The sequence below is a fragment of the Falco peregrinus genome, chromosome 1 (genome assembly GCF_023634155.1).
Source record: "Falco peregrinus isolate bFalPer1 chromosome 1, bFalPer1.pri, whole genome shotgun sequence".
Classification (NCBI taxonomy): domain Eukaryota; kingdom Metazoa; phylum Chordata; class Aves; order Falconiformes; family Falconidae; genus Falco; species Falco peregrinus.
This window is the reverse complement of record NC_073721.1, coordinates 103,477,690-103,501,274: the sequence shown is the minus strand read 5'-3', so window position 1 is coordinate 103,501,274 and position 23,585 is coordinate 103,477,690. Positions and strand designations below refer to the sequence as shown.

The 23,585-nt window shown below is 45.0% G+C and overlaps 1 protein-coding gene across 1 annotated transcript in view; it reads right to left on the bottom strand.

The window, feature by feature from the left end:
- The window catches only part of SOS2 (SOS Ras/Rho guanine nucleotide exchange factor 2), a 56,412-nt gene extending 34,008 nt beyond the window's left edge, over positions 1–22,404 (bottom strand). Inside the window, exons 1-6 of the mRNA XM_055804175.1 lie at positions 21,994–22,404; positions 8,642–8,767; positions 5,457–5,588; positions 3,474–3,638; positions 2,634–2,837; positions 959–1,102 (exon numbers count right to left, since the gene is read on the bottom strand). Coding sequence (XP_055660150.1) covers positions 959–1,102; positions 2,634–2,837; positions 3,474–3,638; positions 5,457–5,588; positions 8,642–8,767; positions 21,994–22,080 — 858 coding nt within the window. The 5' untranslated portion in view covers positions 22,081–22,404. The remainder of the gene's footprint in view (positions 1–958; positions 1,103–2,633; positions 2,838–3,473; positions 3,639–5,456; positions 5,589–8,641; positions 8,768–21,993) is intronic.
- Positions 22,405–23,585: the final 1,181 nt, after the last annotated feature.

Sequence of the window (23,585 nt, the reverse complement as noted above, 5' to 3'; positions counted from 1 at the left end):
GCAGTTAAAAAAGCGTGGTTTGGTTCTAAACTGAACTCTCTTGCCTTGCAGATACTGCTTTTTTGCTGTGCACCTCTCTGATGAATTCCAGAGTCATTCTGTACGCTTATTTTCAGGTGATGAAGGTACCTATATACTTACAGTATTTTGACTAAACTGAGCTCTTTCTCAAAAACTTTAGTTTAGCGACTCTCTTCCATAGTCCCGCCAGCATTTCAATGCCCGTTAAAAAAAAAAAAAAAATCAAATCAACCAGACAAAATAATTGTTAACAATGTCCCAGCACGAGCCACACCAAATCCACATGCAGTGTTTTCCCTTATTCCTACTCTTTAGTATCTATTCTATAGGTCAGTGGGTATCAGCAGCGCTTTTGCCACAGCACTGAACAGGAAGCTTCTGTTCAGTTACGCGGCTGTTTCGGTACTTTATTCCTTCCCAGAGTCATTGCTTCCCAGAGACATTTCCCATTCCAGATGTATAACAATGCATTTGCCTGAATCAAAAACACTTTTGTTTGAGTTAGCTCACTCTCTGGAGTAATGCAAGTCACTCATCTTGCAGATCTATGATTTTTGAGTAGCACTGGACCTGACACCAATGCCTACAAAACCTGAAGCACCACTTTCTTTCAGTAAGTAATCCCAGGTACTTACATCTCAAATCCATGTCCCTATGGGATCATAGCGATTAATTCCCACTCCAAAATAAGGTTTTAGTTTTGTGCTCACCTGCTTTGTATCATTTCTGGGATGGGTAGAAAACACACTTTAGAGCTTACCTACTAAAGAATGGGTAGGGAAGATCTCTGTTCAGAGCTTATTAAAAGGACATTTTACAACTGCAAATTTATCGGCATTACCAGAATCATGACCAAAATTTTACTAAGAAAATAAACCAAGTGGTGATTAAAAAACCCCAAACCAAATAAACCACAAAAACCAACAGAACACCATACCTCTGCAAGATCCTCAAAGCAGCTGCCAGCCAGAGGATGAGGACTACTTTCATCAGTCATTTCAACAGTATCCTCAATCAATCCTAAAAGCTTCACTGTCAACTCATGAATATCTGAAATGTTGCTAAATATCACATCGATATCCTGCAAACAGAAAACGTATCTTAGTAGTGTTTGGAATAGTTCATTTTGCTTATGTAAATACTGAAGCATTTTTCGTGAAGGCTGAACCAAGAGGTAAATAGAGAGGAGCCAAGAAAAAGCTAGGAAGAACGTTAAATTACACGGTCTTCCCAGCCACACAGGCTAGTCTGGACACATCCAGCCTTGCGCAATGCTCACTCCAGCGAAAGCAAGCACACCATCCTTCCCAGGCTGAAGCAGCAGCAGCCCTGCTATACGCTGTTCGGTGCTGCGGACAGAAATGCCTAGTCTTTCCAGCCACAATTCACAGCTGTTGTTTTCCTCTATGGTGATTCTTGACTCCCAGAACACAACAGGAGGGAGGCAATTCAAAGCAGCTCCAAGGTCAGATCCTCTAGACCACAGGTAAAACTAAAGCACCTCCAGGGCTACTTCAGCAGAATACTACCTGGGTACAGAGGAGGAACGGGCAGCTTCCTTTTCCAAATTCTGCTTCTTAGATTTTTCAGATCCACACACCGCAAACACAACCAATGAGACAGCCCTTTCCAATAACCCGCACTCTTCTTCTGACCCCTGAAACACACTTCTCGGAAGCCTTCTCTGCCCCAACCTAACAGGGCAGAGCTTGCTTGAAATCCTGCCAGCACCGAGACCATGGCAATCTCTTCGTGGGAACAAGCAATCTCAAAATTTCTCATACTTGTTCCCATAAAACAAAACAATATTCCTCAGCTCCCAAAATATTGCTCCCTGCTCCTCCCCATCATCTTCGTCTGAATTCTGTCCCCACATTTGCACAATTCTCTGATACCCTACCGGCTACTGAGGAACCTCCACACACAGCTGTAATGGGAATATCTCCTGCTGCCTCTCTTTTTAACCTGCTGGTATCCCCTAGAAATCCCAGTTCAGTTTCTGCTGGCCTGGTCCACTTCTCCCTCCCACAGGAACAATTCACCGATCTCTCTTTCTTCTCCTCTTGCAAGTGCTGCGCTTCCTATTTAGACTCCAGCATCCTGAAAACAGCACTTGCCACACATACAATTTCAATGAAATATTTAAATCATTTATCAAATAGAGATTCCCTTCATGGTCAGTCACACGCTACAGAATCCAGATCCAAGGGCTGTTTGTTTTACTTGTAGTTTCTGCAGACAGGGGTGCCCGGGGGTAAACACTGAATGTCCATTCAAGCACTCCTCTGTACTCGCTGTACATGCAGGTAGGTAACTGTTGATTTTTGTGTTAAGCAGAAGTGTAACTATTACTTACACAACTAAAGGACTCCAGCTACTGCTGGCATCTGACAGGGAATCGTGTCCATTAAGCTTCACTCTGAGAGCAGCACTCTTCCTACTATTAATGGCAATTCCTCCATTTTATTTCATATACAGTTAATGCTCATTAAGCACTGACATACAATAAATCCAATCTAATTTAACCTCCAATGCAGTTAATGTAAAATTGATGTTATGGCTGCTAATGGAGCAACTAGCATTACACATCAATAACCTACTAAAGAACTTACATTAGGTGTGAACAATTTTCTGTTTGATAGGAAAGCTTCCCGAAATACTTTTATTATCAGATTCAACTCCCGCAGATATTGCCTTTCTTCTGCAATTTCATTTCTCACTAGGTCATAGTAGTTGAGTTCCCCAGAAGAAGAGGGCTCGTCTTCACAGAGAGAAACCAAACCAATGTCATCCTGATCAAACATATCCATCAAAACCTAGCAAAGAAATTTAAAAAATTACATGCAAGCTTGATTTTTACGCTTGGCTCATGCTCAGCTATTTCAATGTGTTCAGAGAAATCCTTTGAGTTTTTAATACAATACTTTCTGTGATCACTTTCACAAGGGAGTAATATTTAAACTTTGGCAGCAGAAGGCTGCATCAGTTGCCAAAGGCATTTTCCCCTTTGTAAGTTAGTACGACCTAGAAAACAAGTTACAATTCATGCAGAATCAACTTTGAAAACAAGGCATCTTGCATAAGCCTCTGATAAAACCCTTCTAATAAAGAAAAAATTAAAGAAAAATGTTTCTCGTTTTAATGAGGATAAAAATTAAAGGTCTTTTCTGTATTATAAAGAAGGAAAGTGCTGTCACGACAAGGCAACATCAGGAGGACAGTAACACAGCGGAGAAATGAAAGTGTCCTTACTGTTTTGTAAGTACTACTACTGTTCCAGTTCTTAACAGGTTTAACTAAGTCTTTACTATGACAGGTCTGGTATGAATAAGGAGAGAAGCTTCTGCATTTGAACAGTCCCTCCCTCCTACCCTCCTTTGGATGCGTCTTCTACAATATTTTTTTTTTTTAAATCACCTTTAGTATCTACTGTTTTAAACCGAACTCCTTACCTTATCAGCACACATTGATACTTTGATGTCCTGCTGGGAGATCTCAAAGTGCCGTATATTGAAAACATAGTTTCCAGCCAGCTTTAAAATGTCAGCTGAGATGTATTCCAAGACAGCCACGATATACAGAGAGACATGGTAATCTACCTTATAACCTAGGACCTCCTGCAAATTGAAAACAATAGGAAAAAACATATTTAGTCCACAAATTCATTTAGAGTTACAATTAACACTGAGTTTTCTTCTGAAATTGATCTTGTTTGCGTTGATAATTCAGTAATGTAATAGCCAGGGCAAAGGACATCAAATGGAAATTTGAGCAGCTGCCTCAAAACAAATGCTTGCAAATACTTCCTTGTGCTATTCTGCCATATACTGACAGATGAAAAGCTAGAGAACTTTTGATAATCCCTCCTCTAAAAACAACAGTCCTAAAAACAGGGTTCCTTCAAGAAAGGGACTTCACCGAAACCACTCCTGTACTTAAATTTTAGTCTATAGCTATGCTAATTGCAGGGCTCTGGCCCTAATCTGGACTCTTCAGAAAAGAGCATGTTTCATTTTGAATTTTCTTGATGGAAAAAGTTGCCTTGATGAAACTACGGACTGTATCTTCAACCTATTATGGACTGCGATCCATTTTAGTCCATCCTTTACATTTTGCTGAACAACTAAGCTATCTACACCCTTGCATTACATAAAATAATTAAACTTTAATTATTCAAGTCTGAACAGAGAAAAAACAGGATGAACACTGCATGTTTTTCTTGTGAGACATGCTCCATCTTCTGCAGATCATGCACCATATGGCCTCTTATTTGTGACAAGACCACCAGGAATAAGTACAGGGAAGTCCATGCATCTGATTAAGGTAGTCTTGCTCTTGTATTTTGATGCAACTTCTAAGAATCAGATTCTGTGCCTATGTCCACACACTTCTGAACCAAACTTCATAAAAAAAACAGCCAGTGTTGTCTAGGAAGATCTTAATTAATGCTGTTTTCTTTCCTAACACCTCTTCCCCTCTGATTAACTGTCACAAACTGAGACACTGTAAGAACACAGTGATTAGACCTGAAGAAGTGCTTTAATTTCTGCTTATCCTTGAATAATGGTTTCACAAAGCAGCTGAAAACTGATGCAACAATGCCACCACTGGAGAAAAGCATTTTTGAAGCTATAAACAAAAAGCAAAATAGGAAGAAAAAAAAAAACACCCTGAAAAAAAAAGCAGTGTTTGAATCAGCCTGAACTTAAATTCAGCACCGATCTAAAAGCTATTACACATGGATTTAAAAACCAGAGTACTGTTTTATCATTAAAAAACCCCAACTCTGCAGTAGCATGGTATGAATACATGCTCATTGTGTGACACTAAATTCTGACTGTAAGCAGGGAGCTCTATACCTGTGACAAATAACATGACATCGAACGACTGAGACGGCCACTCTCCTCCTCAAAACCCACCAACAATAAAGTCTGTATTGGGTCTTTTGTTACACCTTTGCAGATCTACTGATTTTAAAACCAAGGCATCAGTGACATTCAACAGTTAACTGAAAGGGCATTGAAAGACATCTTAGTTGACAGTATACAAGAGCAGGATCTACTTGTTCTCTCTTCTATTTTGGTTTCTGCAGCATTTTGAAACAAATAACGGTGTCAAAACAGTGCTGCTGAAGTAGGTAAGGTATTTGAGCTTGTTTGGAGTCTATTTATGTTAAAAACTAGTCATATTTCAAAGTAGAGTAATACAATTAACATGAGAACATGATGAATTTAGGGATCTACTTTTATTACGCACTACAATACATTCATCCTGGTCTACGGTGACTCTTTTACTCTTTCAGCCAATACAAGAAAATTCCCTAATTTCACACAAATTAAAGAAATACTTTACAGGTTATGCTGGAGGGCAGTGATACAGCTGGGGGGGGGTGTGGTGGGCAGAGGCAGCAGTCATCAAGTTGTTGGTTTAAGTACCTTTAATAAAGGATGTATTTTGTCCACAGGTAGCAGGAGAGGGTTTCTTCTTTTTCGTTTCTCTATAGCAGACTGTGCATCAGCAATTGCCCACTTGTCTATTGGATGAGGAAATGTCTTTTGAACACGCTCCTGTCCAAACATAAAGAGTGCACTTAGATTAACCGCAGCAATCAAAGAGAAGTTTTAAAAAAACCAAAACAAAATAGCAAATTACTTCCCCTGTAGTATAGGCAATTATCCTCCTCCTCAGTGTTTGCAACACGTCTTCCTAACTGTTCTCTCCTCTTACCCAACTCAGCTTCACTCTTTTCAATAATCCCAAACAACCTCCTTTCCCTAAACAGGAAGAACTTGTTCGAATCTCCTAAAACAACTCCTGCTCTATGATCTTTACATCACAAGAGCAGCAAGAAACCTCAGCTGAGACCAGGAGCCCAAAATATAAACAACATCAGGAAGCACTAAACAGTTTACAGTCTTAATGAAAAAGTCAGTATTGTTCCTATTTCATAAAAGGGTGTAACTTGTCCTACATAAGATCCAGGTTTATGGCAGAAATGAAAAACAAGTGCAGAGATTTTCTAAGGAGGAGGAAGGCTGCGATTCATGAAAAAGGCTGCTTGTAACACTTCGGACTCCTCAAGCCCACACAGGAGCATCTTCACTGCTGCACAGTCCGTCACAGGGGCTGCAGTTTGCAGCCCCCGCTACCATGGGAAACTGCACGCAATTCCAGGTTACTTTTACAGAGATTCACATTTCAACAGCTGCCGTAGGAACAGGTGAGATGACCCCCTCAACAGAACAAGCTGCTCTGGGCAGCAGTGCCACTCCAGCAGCCCCGCCCCCCCCCCCCCCAAACACATGCAAGACCCAGTCCTGCTTTCCGTGAAGCTCTCCGAGCTTCCCGCCGCAGCACCACTGAGCTGAGGAATTAAAGGCTGAACAACCGAGTCTGAACCGAACTGCTTAAGTGACTTTGGAAAACCAAGTTTTTGACGTTAAGACAGCTTGGGCGGGGGGGAGCAGCAATCCCCTCCTGGTGTCCTCACTCCACCTGGCATTGACAGGCAGGCGCGGTACGTGGTGCCGTGCCGTACCCAACCTCTGCTTTGGACCCATAAATGGAGCCACAACAAGGCCTAGATGGGTGGTAACTCCTAGAGGAGAGATTTTGTGGATGAGCTGAAAAAAACCTGTGAAATCTGTGTGTCCCTTTGATAAAAAGATTTTTGCACCTATTTTGAAATATACCAGGAGGCCTGAGGTCATCTTAGAGGCACCTTTCAAATATTTGCACGTGGCCATTTAATGCTCAACCTTCTGCGTCAGCTCTCTGTGCCAGGTCAACACTCGGTGACCTTTCCTCCTGGACAGCAGCCGAAAGCTCTGGGCTGGTTCACCAAAATGAACTTTCCTTGAGATTCTACCAGGAGATCGCCTGTAAAGTGGTTGTAATGCGGCATTCAGCTGTCCTTTAACAGCGCTCTTCACAAGTAACACATGATTTTTGCGCTCCAACTTTACTGGTTCCCAGTGTTTTCTTGGGAACAATTTGAAGGGCTTTTTTTCTATTTATATAACATTCATAATTTGAGATTGTAGACCTTGATCTTGCAAATACTTAAGTATACTATTATGCACAAATAGTTCCATTAACTCCAGGCTGTTATGTAAATATCTGCATGATAAACTTTAGAGATCACAGTTCTCATGTTTTCTCTGAACAGCTAAAAGCAGCTGAGGAGCAGAGCCAAAATCCTTCATTTGTGGATCTCAGATGTCTGCTGGCAGCGCAATCTCACCAACAACCCGTAACACCAAACCAAATTCTACTTTCCCTGCTCTGGAAGAGGCTGAATTTATTGAACTACAGAACAAGTTTGTTTTGGGGACCCAGCTCGGCAATTTTAAGGTAAATAATTGTTACATTGACAAGCGCAACAATGTTTTATTATTCACAGCTTTGAAATGCCAGATATATTTAAAATACAACATGCAGGATTTAGTGTTTGCTGTGATAGTCGTAGCCACAATTCAGAGAGTTGCCAGTTATCAGAGAAGGCTGTCTGTATTGTTTGCAGTTTTGTACACAGTAATTTGTGGAGCGCAAACATACCCAATGAAAATTATTAATTCATACGTACACAGGGTAATTTTATCATCTCATGACTCAAGCAGGAAACCATGGAGTTGGTGTGCAGAACAATCAGTGTTATCTTAAACTGGTTTTTGTGCTGTAGGGTTTGATCAGCTGGGAACTGGAGAAAGAACTTTGTCTTTCTCAGCTTCACATCTAAAGTTCAAATCCAGACTCCAGGTAGTAACAACTCTGAGAGCTATTAAGGGACTATTAAGTTTTGCTCTTATTTACTCATACTATAATCTTTATGCATCAGTATTACAAAATACATTAATCATAAATCATTAATTATTAATTTTGGTTTAACTCAGTGCTGAATAAAGAGTGATTGCTGCATCTAATGAGAATCTAAAACCCCTCAGCTAATTATTTGGTAAATATTTTTTCCCTTTTTTTTTTACTTCCATGACACACATGTAGAGTATTAGACAAGGCCTTCATTCTGTGTTAGGCTGAAAATCCTAGACATAGACTGATGTAAAATTAATATTTTGCAAAGCTGTAATGTGTCACAGCTACATGAAACCACTTTCTCCCTCTAGACTGTATCCTGAAGCACACTCCATTAAAGCCCTCATTTTGTAACCGATGACACAAAAGCAGACAGCTGCAATAATACAAAAGCCTCAGTGAATTCAGTGAAGTTCCAGGAACATACAACTCTATTCCCTCAGCTGCACAATCCAGGCCTTTCATGTGAAAGAATAGGAAAAATTGCAACATCCTTACATTCTTAAGTCCAAGGTGTGTTCAAGCAGCAGAAAACACTTCAAAAGCATTCTGCATTTATAAAAATAACACTCAAAGAAAAAACTCCCACAATTTCTATCCTGAAGCCCTGTGTAGGAAAATGAGTTTCCAATTAAACCTGCAGCTTTACAAAATCTGAATACTATATAATCTTTTAGAAAAGTAGTATTAACAAGCTCTGCTCTTTGGATTCACCTTGCTTTAACTTCAAACTGTACTGCTCAAAATGTCTTAGTTCACCTTAGCGATTCTGCAAGCAAGCCCACGGTTTTCCAGTAACTAGTCTTACCTCTACATCTTGGACAGTCCGTGGCTGAGCAATGCATAGTTTGTTTAGCAGCTGAAGTATCAACTCTTCAATATAATAGAGGGAATCTTCTTTTGCTGAAAGGTTTGGGTGAACTTGTTGCTGAACCTGTCCAAAGGAATTAAAAGAATTAGTATCTTTTAATTCAAAGTGGTACAAAAGGATGAATCATAGCAAAAGCAGAATACCTCTGTACTGTAGCCCTGCAAATTTGCACGGCTCCAGTAATTTCCCACAAGTTTTCCTATGCAGTTAAGATGGCAATTCCTATTCCTGCAAAGTTGGCGTGTCTCTTCAATTAAAAACTACGTGTTTAGCCTTGATGGTGGTGAGGAAATTTCAAGCCAAGGCAGATTTCTGCCAATGATGCAGTGAATACAATCACTGTGGGTAATTCTGCAGTTATTCATCCACAGAATGAGTAATGTACAGTTATGTTGCTAACCCTACTAATGAGTACCGGGTGACTGCAAACAGAGAAGAAACACGGACCCACCAGAGGAAAAGACTTACTAAGCAGGGATACCAGGATAAGAAAACTAACCAGTCTGGCAGGGAACTGCATTAATGTGCTGTTAAAACCTGTGGCAATAAAACCCCACAGCCATGACATGGAAGGAGGGCATGAACAACTCTCTTAAGAGACGCCTCAGAACCAGAAAACTAACTAGAACATGAAATGCTGTCTGAGGCATGAGAAAGAGAGATGAAATACTGACAACAGAGAGGGAGACCTAAGGAAAAGCGTGAGTCAAAATTCAGGAGTGTCAAGACTACGAAACACTCTGTGAGAAAAGCTGCCTTCCACCTCCCTCTAACACAAGGCAGGATAATGCCTTTTATCTCGCTTCACCAAGATTAATCACAGCTTTTGTTTCCAAAGCTAAGCTAGACCAGACAACCTGAAACAGGCAACCTCAGCATCTGCCCACACAAGCTAAAGGGCCACAACTAACTTGTCCTGGTTCAGCATGGCTGTCTTCCTACTGAAAATCCCCCCAAACCCAACAATAACCCCACCTTACACAAGAGGCACTCAAGAGTTAAGCCTATATACTCAGTTTTCCCTGGCAGCCTCTCAATCAGGAAAGCACTAACTAGATCTTAAAACTATAGCCAAAAGATTCATAAGTAATACAATCCAGGGAAATTCCCTACTCTCCCCATACAAATTAGATGTTAATCACCTCAAAAAAAGTAACCTTACATACTTACATTGGTATTCTGTACGTGGTTTCAAACACAAGACCAACGGATCGGTAGTTTCTCAGGGGAAGACAATATCTTTGGGTCAAATTCTGATCCTCTGAAATACAGGCACTCCTCCCTCCAAAGAAAACTCCTGGGGGGCTCTGAGGGCTTCCTCTAAATTAACTAACTAATAATTTCATAGCAGTACCTTGGGGCACTCAATTTGCAGCCCTGCAAGCTTTTGTAAATCATGCAAAAACAAGACCAACAAGGAAGTCAGGTGTCTGGCCGGCTTCCTTCCCTGCCTGCCACCGAGGAAGGTGGGCAGAGCTGCCCGGGAGCCAGAGCCACTGCAAAGAGCCACCTGTTGCTCCACCTTCGGCTGTGCCAAGGCCTGGAAGAATTGGGGGAGCAGCACTGCTCTTTGCCCCCACAGCTCCACATGAGGGGAGAGGAAGAGGCAGTATGATCAACAGGTAGGGAGAAGAAGCGGAGATCCACACAGGAGACTGCTAGAAGGGGCTGCTGCCATATGCCGTCAACACCCTAGAAGCAGAGATGATTACCTGGATGGAGAAGGCTACCAATACTCTGATCAAAGACAGGAGCGCAGACAGGGACACACGTACTGATGACGGGAATCCAAATGCTCAGGGGAGTGGAAACGGGCACACACACTGAAAATGTGAAAACATCCACTGATGCTGATTGTGTTGGACTTGATAATTAAGGTATCACACAGTGGTGGTGAAGAGAGACTGCCAGTCATGGGGACTCCTACGCGATACCCACAGGGGGAGATACCCTCCAGACAACAATACTAATTTCTAGTGCTTAATCCTGCACTGGCATCCTTTCTCAAAAAGCACCGGTGAAGAAACAGATTAATAAAGCTGTTGTACACTAAGAGAGAAGGGAATACACATTCTGCTTCTAATCCAGCTGGCCAGTTTTGCTACAGAGTTTTTGTACAGCCCTGTAAGTACCATTCAGTTTTCTGCACCTCAAACACAAATATTTCTCTGCTTCATACAACCACTGCACAGCTGACAAGTACAAAAGATCGTGTACTAGTGAAAGAAACAAAACCCCAAAAAAGCCTAAACCACTCTTTGAAAACACTTACTTAAGACTGCAGGTTTTCAACAATAGTCAGTGCATTTCATGTTCTTCCTGAACATGAGAGTTTAATTCACAAAACAATGGAAAACCAGGAAGTGCTGAGTTAAGGTCCCACCACGTATCTCCTCTACGAGCACTACTACAGCAAAAGCGTTAGCTAGCTAACTGGAAATGCCATGAATTTACATGTCCTCACCAATGAACCCTTCATGACGATCCACAGAAATGACAAGAACAGGAACTGTAAAAAGATGGGCTGGAGCCCCTCTGCTGTGGAGACAGGCTGGGAGAGCTGGGGCTGTTCAGCCTGGAGAAGAGAAGGCTGCGGGGGGACCTGACAGCACCTGCCAGTGCCCAAAGGGGCCGACAGGGAACTGGGGGGGGGTTTCTTACAGGGGCATGGAGTGACAGGACAAGGGGGAACGGCTTTAAACTGAAAGAGGGGAGATGTAGATGAGATATTGGGAGGAAATTGTTCCCCGTGAGGGCAGCGAGGCGCTGGCCCAGTCTGCCCAGAGCAGCTGTGGGTGCCCCATCCCTGGCAGTGCCCAAGGCCAGGCTGGATGGGGCTGGGGGCAGCCTGGGCTGGGGGCAGGGGGGGGTCCCTGCCCAGGGCAGGGGGGTGGGAACTGGGTGATCGTCCCTTTCCACCCAAACCATTCTGTGATTCTATGATTAAAATGGGAAAGGGAAGCCACACTCCCCTTAAGAGAAGCAAGGGGAACTCCCATTTACTGTATCAGATCACAGCCATTCTCCTCCTGTCACGAGGGTCACTCATTTTAAAAACAGACATCAGTGCCACAAAGAAAATTGTAACTAACCTCAGTTCACAGGTCTAAACAGCTCATGCCACACTATCCTTAGCGTTCTCAAGAGCACAGGGATATCTAATAAGACTGAGGAGAAGCACACAGCCCTCTCCAAACACTGGCAGAGAATCTCGGCTTCATACAATGAACACAAACATAAGTACTGGAGACAATTTTGCTTTGAAAGGAGAAAAAACCGACAACAAAGCCCAACATTTCTTGGTTGAGACAGCTCTTCCCAGAGGATTTAGAAATGAGCTTCCATTTGAAATGATACTGCCTGCAGCATTGTAGAAAGGTCCCAGAAGTACTCATGCATTCCCTGGCTTCAAGAGAAGTTATTTTGACATAACTGCCATTACTGAGAAAAAACAATTTCATAGCAAGACACACTGTTTTCCACAGCAAAACAAAAAGACAGTTATAAAAGCCATGTGCTGCCTGATCAAATCAGATGCTGCTGTATCAAGGACAGAACGCTTAATCTTTACAGTATACACTTGAACCCTGACTGAAAGGACTGGCAAGGCAAGGAGAGACTGATAAAATACTGAACTTACGACAAAAAGCAGGAGGAGTTAGCAGGACGTGTTTCTTACAGAAAGGACATTCACTGCTTCCAGCTTCAGCCTGAAATACTTGAGCACACCTGTATCAGCTGGCATGGAACGATACACCATAGCTAACATGGGGCTAAATTTTGATCCGACTTGTAACTGCTTCCTTTAGCTGTCAAAATCTTTAAACTCACGATGTGTTGCCCGGAACAGCAAGAGCTCTGCTGCAAGAACTCTGAGCAGAAGGTATCACAGAAACCAAATTATTTTTAACCTATTTTATCCCCGAAACAACCAAAGCGAAGTGCCTGAAGTCATTAAAAAGGGAGATTAACATTAGCAGTCCTATTTTTCACTGTGTCACTCAGAGTATTCTGCTCTGTGTTCTATTCTTTCACAAGCTGTTCCAAGGAACACAAATGAAGTACCAGGTATGAGTCCCACAAGCATGGCACTTAAACATGGCCTTCAGGCCTTTTGGGGGACATGCTTTTATCTTAGATGGGAGTTCCTAAACTGCTCCTTCTCTTGCTCCTCTTCTCTACTTTTCCCTACTCTTCCACCCCTCCAACATGTGCATATTTGATGAAAATCCAACAGCAGTTTCACAGGAGTCTCTCCAGCCGACGGCCGTAGCTTTCAGCAGATTTGGCAGGGCTCTCCAAGAGCCTGACTGCACCTATACAAGCACTGGCTCAACAGGAGACTGAAGAACCCCTTAAAGAGAAACTGAGACCTTTCCCTCGGTTCCTTCTGAAAGGCAGGTCCTGCACCATGTCACAAAAGCTTCTAGAGAAAACAGGCAGCTGCAGAGATGAAGTCAAGCTCAAAATTCCTTCCCAGTGAGATGTTAATAGTCCTCAGAGGCCCCAGGATGAAGTCTGTTAAGAAAAGATGAGGATGAAAACTGTTCAAGGAGATAAAGAGTATTACAACTGAACCCAAACTGATCTTAATTTTTAGATCTAATACAATGGCAGGCTTAATTTTGAACCACAGGAGTTCTGGCATGCAGTCTGTATCTCAATAATATCTGGACTTGGGGAAATTCAGAAGCCCAGAGTATAAAAGCAGTGGTCAAAGTGTTGCACGTGAAACAACAAAAAGCTGAGAAAAAAAAAATACTAGAGTCAAAACTGCAATTAACTTCTTCTCAGCCTGTGCTGATGAGCCAAACCAGCAGTTTGGCTATATTGTCTAAATATACTTTTACATAATACATGTATTTTGGTGGCAAAAACACATTCAGAAAGCTCCAGTTGTTCCACAGTAAGCACATGCACTGTGTGAGATTGTTCATTAGAAAAAAAAATAACAAAAAACCAGAAAATTCCCAAACCCATGCCATGCACACTGAGTCTCTAGCCAACATATACCAGCACAAACATATGAATTCATATTCCTGAAAGACTGCAACATCCCACTTCAAAAGAGAATTCCAATTTTACCTGAGATTTCAGAACTGTAAGTTTCTGATTTAAAAAAAGTCACTGTAAGATCTGTGAGCTTGATAATAACATTTCTAAGCTTACCATGCAAACAGGATAGCTTAATAAAGTGCATGTTAAATTTCTAAACTGTTTGTAACAGAAACTACTCATTCCCCTTTTCCCACAGAGACTGATTTCAACTTAGAAATGATTTATATTTTACTTGCCTCATAAAAACACAGTGATAGTAGATCAGTGGACAAGTAAAACTTTGCAAGACTGTTTGTTTACTTGAGGAACCAAGCATATAAATTTGGGAGCAATAAAAATAATTAGAACATAAAAGTTAAATATTTACTATCACGGGCTGGCTACGGTCTTGCCAACACTTGTCAGTATTTCCATACACTGTGTTCCAGGTGATGAAAATACACTGCTGACAAAGAACGCAGCACTGGGCTTGCCTGTACCAAGATGGTGAAAGCCAGGAAGAAAGAAAAAAAATCAAACCAACAAACGTCTGGTTTTAGGTTGGGGGTTTGTTCCTTCTTATCTTTTCTCTTCTAAAGATAACACTGCCCATTAGAAACAGAAAACATCTGCTCCAAAGGCATTTTTAATCCCTCAGCTAGATGATGCTCCAGAGGAAGAAGAGGGGAACCAGATGTACTAACTTCAAGGCCTGTGATGCTCTTATTCAGTGAAAGATGACAGCATTGATATTGCCAATTTTCAAGCACAATTACAGCATAATTCTTTAGAAAGAACCACAAAAAATGAAATACTTGAAGAGATATCCCAAATAAAAATATATCAACAACTTTTAAAAAATAACTGCACTGACTTCTAACTTTATTTCCAGTACAGCCATTTTGAGATGGCCAGTTTTTCTTAAACTAATAAATGCCGATAAAGGAAGAGCATGAAGTAGTCTCTTGAGCAAAACAGAACTTAACAATGTATCTACATAGAGCATTTTAGCTTTTACACTGCAATTCCAAACATTCGCTGCATTGTTGGTAAAATAAAAGTATTCCTGTGAAGCAGTAACAGAGCTACGTCAGCTGTCTGACCTCCAAAGCTGCTGTTAAGCGACTGTGCACGGGGTAATTAAACAGTCATCTTACACCACCACTTCAGTGTAAACGTAATTTTTCTTCCCATCTTTGGCTATTTAACAACTACTGTCCTCTAGTATATTCTAGTTGAGGGGAGGGTGAATTAAAGGAAATTCACTATGGAGGATGAATTAAAGGAGATTCACGATGAAGGGTGCAGACAGGGATTTGTGTTCTGGAACAGCATCGAAGATGGTCCTAAGATCTACTGGACTGAAAAACCACACTGCTAACGGCACAAACGCTACTAAGCTGATGCACGGTTGGTTGATAAATTGTAAATCAAATGCAGACCACCCCTCCTCCCATCTTTTTCTGTAATAAGCTGTAGCACGTAATACACCTCAATGGCATGTGGTGGAAGGTGCTGGCGGATCGCTGAGACAGCAGCACTGATTTCAGGCTTCTGCTAATTACTGCACAGATGGGTTTCCTCAAAGAGCCGCCCGCTGGTAATTTCTCCTGCTGGCACTTCCCTACCACCCCTCACTTTTGCTGTACATACTCTCATCTGCATTTCATATTTGGTTTCTCACAACATCTTCACACCCTTTGCTTTTCTACCCGAACACACAAAATCTCCTTTCTCCAGTTGATCGTTTCCTTTCATAGAGTCAAGGAGAAACCAGTATGTATGTTTACATGCACACAAACATATATTTTAATCTTAAAAAGAGATGGAAAATTAAGTATTAGGATTTTATCCATTCATTTAAAGTGCCTTGTTTAAATTGAGATAAACCCTGAATGAGCTAGGCACAGCCTCTGCCCTGCGATATGGAAGGAAAACACCATGGCCAGTGTGGAGGTCACTGTGCACATGTCTTATTTTAATGCTAACAGCTTTTCATTCTCCCCCAATCCTTCAACACATCGCTTCCCAGATCTGTGAGCTGCTCCGGGCTCTGAACCCAGCACCCCCCCTCTCCCCACCTTCTACATCACACCCTTCCCAAGAACCACCCCTCATTCAGGTAGACTGAAATTATTCACACAAGCCAGTAACTTTTCACTGAGGTCTTCAGAAGATGTAAAAATAATTTTTTTTTTATTTGTATTTTATTTGATTTGTATTTTAAGTGAACAGATGCAGAAGTGCAGTTAAGAACAAATGCTGAAAAGCAAAGATACATACTACTTGAAAGGAGGAAAAAAAGCTGAAGCCTTAAGTTTGGGGACAGTGAAGACTGTCAGAGTCGTTTCTTTGTGAACCAGGCGGTCATTGAAATGACATTCAAAAATGAGGCAGAATAAAGAAGCCACAAACACGGGAAAGAAAGATGTCCTCAGCACGTTTCTGTACATGACTAACCTGCTGAACTCAAGGAATGGCAGCACACCACTTGTCTGAAAGCCTGGCAGAAAGGCAACTGGTGAGGTAATTAGAAAAGCAAATAACAGACTCAACAGCTTCTCCGGAGGAGATTAGATAATGCTTGTGCTGTGCACAGAGGAAGAGAGGTGAAAAACCAGGGAGAGCGGGAGAGGTGGGGGGAGAGGAGACAGAAGAACACGGCCAGAGGTGAGGTGGTCCAAGTGGGAGAACACGCAGGACACGAGCAGCGCCCACTGCCCAGCTCCCCCAGCGCCTGGCTTACGCCACACACAAAGGGCACGGCGACCACACGCGATGGGGATAAAGGCACAAGAGCGAGGTGACTCAAAACGGTTCAGTTTGTTTTCCCTTCCTGTGACTAGTTAGCCTGGCAAGTCTTTAAGACAACGCAAATGCTGATTTCCATGTTCCATTTTAACAGCGTCGGTAGGAAGTGTTTCTTCTGCTGCTGCTGCCAAATGCAATCACACCGCTCCTACTCCTTTAAGCACATCGGATCTAAAAACTACCTTCATTTCATGCCAGTGACTGAGAAAACCCTCCTACCACCATTTGCCAACTGCAGATTCCAGTGACAGTAGTTAAACAGTGTAAAATAATTAAAAAATAATTAAAAAGGCATGAAAAACCCTAGGATTTAACTAAAAGGACTAGTCCCCTTTGGTTCCAAATTTTATTTACGACTGTGGATACGTAAGAACAAAAAAAAAAAGCTGGTCTACTTACAATAAAGGACTAAACCCAACCTGTAATGATACTCAACTGCTACTGGGAACAAAAAAAAAACTCTGGAGGAATTACCCTATTGTTTACAGAAGGTTCGGCAGCAGCCGTTTCACAGGGACTTGCTGTTCCTTTCTACACCTTCAGCCACCCCTCGACTGCAAGCACAGTGCTGTGAGGCAACAACTGCTTCTGTGCTTCAGACTTGTAGGGGTCTACCTATTTCACAGGTAATTAAGCATCACCAGCACTTGCCTTACCTGCCATTCTCCCAAGCTGAGGCATTTACACCTTTGTGGCAACTGCAAATCTGCAAAGGTCCAGGCTTCAGTGCTCAAATATTTACCAGAAGCTAAATGACCTAACAGATTTGAAAACTAAACATAACTTATTTTAAAACAGCGTAACAAGCAACTTTGCAGTTGAAATTATAATGCATTAAATAATAATGCATGCTAATGAAATTAGAACATATTAAATAATAATCTATTATAATGACAGTGTAATACATTAAATCATTCAACCCAAGGGGGCCTGATCCTGCAATGGAAAACACACAGCGAACGGCCCTTGACAGAGCAGTAAAGGAACGGGGCAGCCCCTGCGCAATCCCTACGGCCGACCAGAACCCCAACCATGCGACCCTGCACGACAGCTCTGTCATTACACATTAACTCCCATATGTTTTAAAACAGAAAAGCACTGAATTAACGTAAACTTCAAAAGTGTCCTCAAAACGGTCTTTTATATTTCTGTATGCAACATTTGCTAAGAATAAACCCTTTAGTCATGCTCTAGAAATTTGATGAGTAGTCCAGAGCAATAGTGGAATTGTTTCAGAAAATGCAAATAGTGCACAGTGCCATGATCACACCAGCATGTGTAGCGCCTGCAGAACTGTATTAACTGCTTGACAGTCTCTATTTGTAGATAATGGAGAAAAGCAAAACAACAATACCTATGAGATGCCTGTGAATTTACTTTAGAAAAGCCAAAGAACAAAGCAACTGAATACACAGCCCTTGTTTACAGATACAATTTTTTAATTGGCCAGTGGATTTGTAAGAACACGCAGAAATGATCACGCAAGCTAAGAACACAGAAGAATATTTTAGGGCATATAAATCCATATACATGTCCAACACATATTATGCACTATTTTCAAAAATACACCCTAGTTCTATGGAGTTACCCATTTCATTTTGAAAACTTGTTCCGTTCATTGCAGGTAGCAATGGAAGATATTTGGTATTAATGAAGTTTATGCATTTCTTTAATGAAGAAATTACAATGCCCAAAAACTTCTTCTACAATGTACGCCCAGTACATTAAAGCTGGGACCTCCATTGTGCTGGTGGGATTTACACACTCAGCCGTCACCACCGAGATTCACGCACGGTTTTCTTGGGCTCCCCTGTAATCCCAGCCTCAGCCTGCAAGACCAATTCAGTTCTGGAAAGTTTCATCTGGAGGAAAGTTGACAGCCTGCAAGAACAAACTTTGGCACCAGATCTGTGCTAGGAAACCCGGTTACAACACTGAAATGCCAGTTTTAGAAACAGGTTTCATAATTTGACATCTTTCCCCTAAAGGCCGTTGGGCCAGGAACAGCTGAAAACCAAACAAATCAGAACAACCCCAAACAACAAACACCTGCAGAAATGAAAAAGGGGGAGAGTGCCAACTCCCAGCACCACCTTCCCCTTCAGCACCCACCCACCAGAGAAGAAAATCCCCCTCCACGGAGGGTCCTGGTTTCCTCAGGGAGGGCTGTGGCCAGCTGTGGAAGGGGGAGCAGAAAAGCCCCTCACTCACAGCCTGGCAGAACAGCACTGCCCCATCGAGCACCAGCTCTAACAACGCTGCCAGCATCAACATCCCAAGGATTCAAACCCAACCAACCCTGCCAGTGGGGCATTTGAAATGCATGTGATTTCTGCTGGAACCGCTGCCTGCGTGCTTCGAGAATTATTCAAGGAGACATTGTGATCCTTTACTAACTAAAGTCAGCTCCCAGATTAAAAACCTTTACAAAGCTTAGACCCCTAGACCTGTTTGAAGTGATTTACTTGCTACAAGTAGCAGTTCAAGTACCTGTAAAGTAAGCGACCAGATAAAAATACTGGTTTCTTCCAACTCATTTACTTTGACAGAACTTCTGTAACGAGTTACATTATACTCACTTGCTACTTAGGTTTCCCACACAGTGACAGAAGAAAGTGTTTTAGAATAAGGATACGCTTGTCATCTGCCAGCTGGAAGAGAGACCATACATGAAACCGCTTTAAAATTTTCAACTTACTAGGTTCCAAAGTGTCAGTGCTAAGGATATGGTGATATAAATATATTAAAAAACTATTCTAAAATCTGCTTTAACGATGTCTTGCTGTTTTAACTTTGGTTTTTTCCCTGAAAGACTCACACTGGTAGGTACAATTTACCACTCTACTAACCTTAAAGATGTATGACCACTTAAACATACACAGAACATTTTTCAAAAGACAGATTCTCGCTTTTTTCCACATATTAAAGTAGGAACTGATGCATTTTACCATTCTTTCCCCACTCATGATTTGTTAACTGTATAGAATTAAAGTAAATGCAAGGGTTTAAAAGCGGTTTGATAAAAAGAAGTGACCTTAAGCTTGCTGAATACATAATGACAAGAGACTGGAGCTCTTCAAAGCATGTTACGGACTTAAAAGTCAAGAAGCCAGAAAATACTGTTTGTTATTAGTGAACTGTGCTGGGTTGTTACCCGGCTCCGCATCTCTCTCAGCTTAAGATTTCTCCCACCTTAACATACACAAGGAAAACCAAAACCTTTCCTCTTTTTCTACTACCAGTTTCTCTTCTTCAAGAAGTGTTCATTAAAAGGAAAAGTTTTCAAGAATGAGAAACAGAACACTGTTTCCTCACTTGCAGAGTAGGCTACTGTGATGAAAACCCAGCTTACAAGTTCAAAAACTTCCAGGCATTTAACTGAAAAGTTTCTGAAGCTCAGGCTTTCTTTAAAATTTTCACTACAAAAGCAACCTGCTGGAAAAGATCGTACCTGAACTGGCTGACAAGCAGACTCTTAAACCTCTGCAGAATGAAACTGCAAACTATCTAAAATGTTACCACAGTTTTCAGCAGTTCTGAAACACAAAACCTGGTGCTTTGGTGCACGCTTTGGATTCAGCGCCGCACTTTTCAGCTCTCCTATAAATAACGGAAATGCTCTCATCTCATTATCGAAGCGAAAATGCAAGATGTAAACAAAACAACCCATAAATTTTCCAAAAAGTTCTGGTTTAAAAATCTCCAGCGTTCTTATTAGGGCATTTGATCTTTGAAAGAATATATTAAAACTGACAGCGTCTCCCTAATAGCCTGACCGCAATAACTGGAACAATGATACAATTTTGTTTTGACTCACTGATACTGTGTGTTCATAAAAGAAATGCACACTACAGTAAGATTGCTTCATGCTGAAGGGTGGGTACTGCAGACAAGGAACTTTCCCAGGAAGAAAAAAACCCTGTCTATAAGCAACTACAACTTTTTACAAGCAGTCACTGGTATCAAGACTTTATTTCCTCTGGTTTAGAAAGTCTAAGTTCCTGCTCTGTTTCTTTTCACCAAAACCAAACATACAGAGATGGTAAGAATCGGTAAGAGCAGCATTAATCCACCAACTTTTACACTATTTGTATTTTAGAATGATGAAGACATCTTTAAAGTTTTAAAGGAATCCTTTCGGTCACTCTGATAGAGCTATACCTCCTGTTTGGGTGGGTGCTGGTTGCTGTTAAGGTGCTGTTTTATGTCAGCCTCCAGTGATGGGGGAAAGAAGCAGCACGGCATCCTCCAAGCTTCCCAAGACACATTGGAAAGCAAATGAGGTGGAAGCGATTCATGAGCAGGAAATCCAGGATTCTCCTCCAGACAGGCGATGAGTGGGTTTTACGCTAGCCACAAGACTACTGGGCTGCCTTCAGCGGCTTTTAATACAAGTGACATGGGGACCCCCGTGAAAAATGCAAATCTTTGATCCTTTTTTATTACTTAAAGAAAGGAGAGAGAGCATTGTTAGCCCCCCACCATCGCTACATCTATTCTTGGGGAAAAAAAAAAAAAAAGAGACAAGACACCACTCCTGAGTGCCCGCATTACCTGTACCACAGCACTGCCCAGCACCATGCGGCACAGCAGGCCACCGCGTTGAAACCCCTATAGCGCTGCTCAGCCCTCGCCCCACAGCGCGGCTCAGCCCTGGGCCGGCAGCGAGCCAAGGCACAGAGCAGCACATCCCCCCTGCCTGCCCCCCCAGCCCCAACCCCCGCTCCCGGGGGTGCCCTACCACGGGCCGGGGGCTGCCCCGCTCTACAGGCCGCCGCACACAACGCCGAATGATGCCCCTCTCTCACGACAGGCCGAGCGGGTTCCCGCAGGGTTTATCGCAGTCACGCAGCTGTTTCTCTAAGGAAACACACAGGCTGACTTCACCCTGCGCCGCGGCTTGCTTTACTCTCTCGCAGGACTCCGACCGCCAGGGTGTGTCGCGATAGTCGGTGTGGCAGCACCTCAGCTGGGTGGCGGGTCCGGGGCGGGCAAGGGCCTGCGAGGCTGCCCCCCCCCAGCGCCGCGCCGGCCCGTACCTCAGCGGCCCCGCCGGGCGGGCAGGGCCGGGGCCGCCGGCAAGTGGCGGCGAAGCGGCCCCTGACGGGAGCTGCCGCCGCGCCGGGCACGGCAGGAGCGGGGCCGGACCAGGGCCGGCCGTGGGCAGCCGGCTCCAACCGCTGCCCCGCCGAGGCTGGGGGGGGAAGGGAGGCCGGGGGCCGCCGATGCCGGGCAGGGGCCCCGTGCAAGCCTGCGGCCCCGCTCTGCCCGGGAAGGGGTCGGGGCTACGGGAGGACGCGTATCCCGTACGGCGGGACGGGCCCCGGCCCCGCCACAGGCCCCGGGAGCCCGGCGACGGGAAGGGGCGCTCGGCGGGGCCGCAGGGCGACGTGAGGCGCAGGTGCCGCCCGCCCCCCGGCCGCCGCCGCCGGCGGACTGACCTTGCGCAGGGCGGGCACGAAGAGCCCCCGCCATTTCGGGCCGTTCTCCTCGCCGAAGAACTCGTACGGCTGCGGCGGCGGCTGCATGGCGCCCGCCGGCGGCTCCTCCGCATCGGGGCCGCCCGCCTCGCCGCTCCCCGCCGGCTACGGCGCCCGGGGCATGGGGGGGCGGGGAGGGAGGGGGGCGCGGAGGGGAAGGAGAAGCCGCCGCTCGTCAGGGCCGGGCCGCGCTGGGCTGCCGGCCGCTGCTGGCTCGCTCCTCACCCCCCCGCCCGGGCGGCCATCACATCCGGCGCGGGAGGGGCCGGGCTCCGCGCCGCTCGCCGTGCGCTGACGGGGCGGCGGGTGAGGCGCTGGGCCCCGCCGCTGCGGCCCGCTAACGCCGCCGCCCTCCGCGCGCAGGCGCGGCCGCCGCCACCGCGCTGCCCCCCGCCCGCTGCCCGCGGCGCCCCCTGTCGGCCGCGTCCCGAGGGGCCGGCTACGCCGTGAGGGGCCTGCCCGCCCGCAGCGGGGCACGGCGGGGAACCCGCAGCGCGGCGCCTCCCGCTCCTCCCCGGGGCCGGGGGCGCCTCGCCCCCCGCTCCCGCCACCTGCTGCGCTGCCCCTGCGCGCACCGGGAGCCGCTTCCCTCTGGCGAAGGCTGAGCCGGAGCCGCCCCGCAGCAGCACCAGACCCCGGGGTGCGCAGCCCTCGCTGTCCCCCACCCCCCGACGCCCCGCTCCAGCCAAACTTCCCCTCGATTCCCTTCTGATGGCGCTGCACGCCGATGTCACACGTTAGACACCCCCACCCCTCTTAAGGCTTGTGCACAGGGGCAGCGGGTAAGTTAACCGGAGGCAAAGGCGCCCGCCCGCCCCGTCGGGCTCCCGGCACCGACCGGCGCTCGCCGGGGCAGCGGCGGCTCCCAGCGGTTCGGCCCGGCCGCTCGCCGGCCCCGTGCTTGTCTCTCGGGGCAGACACTTGGTCAAACACAAACTGTGAGCAATAATAAAAAGGTAACGCCGAGCGCAGTTGCAGGGTAACGGTGGGGAGACCCGCAAACCCGCAGGTACAGCCAGGGTCCGGGTCTGGAGGCAGGTTCCAGGCTGGGGGAGCCCCTCACCCCCGCTCCACCCGCACCCCGCAGCCCCGGAACACCCACGTTCCTCAGGATCCCTCGCTCCCCCAGCCGGCCCGGGCGGCTCCCAGGTGCGCCCGCCGTGCCCGGGCGCAGGGAAGTGCCCCAGGGTGCCGCTTTGCCGAGAGCAGCACCCAGGAGCCACGGCACGGGGCACGGCACACAACTCTCCGCAACGTTTTCAAGATGCGGTAACGTGCCATACTCTTCCCAGAGTTTAGGACTGACTTTATGGGACACTTTGGGGGAATAAATTGTGTTTGTCCGAAGCCGTCCTAATGCTTTTATTCAGAATTTCAGGAAATACCATTCCACATGCCACTACAGGTCCAGATCAGGCTTAAGCCTAGTTCTGCCTGCTGCATACACGCCGCTGGGAGAAAGAGCTGTACAGTGCGATAAGCACTGATAAGGTACAGGTACCTTAAGAAGACAAGTTCGGTCATGTGTCGGCATCATCCCCCCCCCCCCCCCC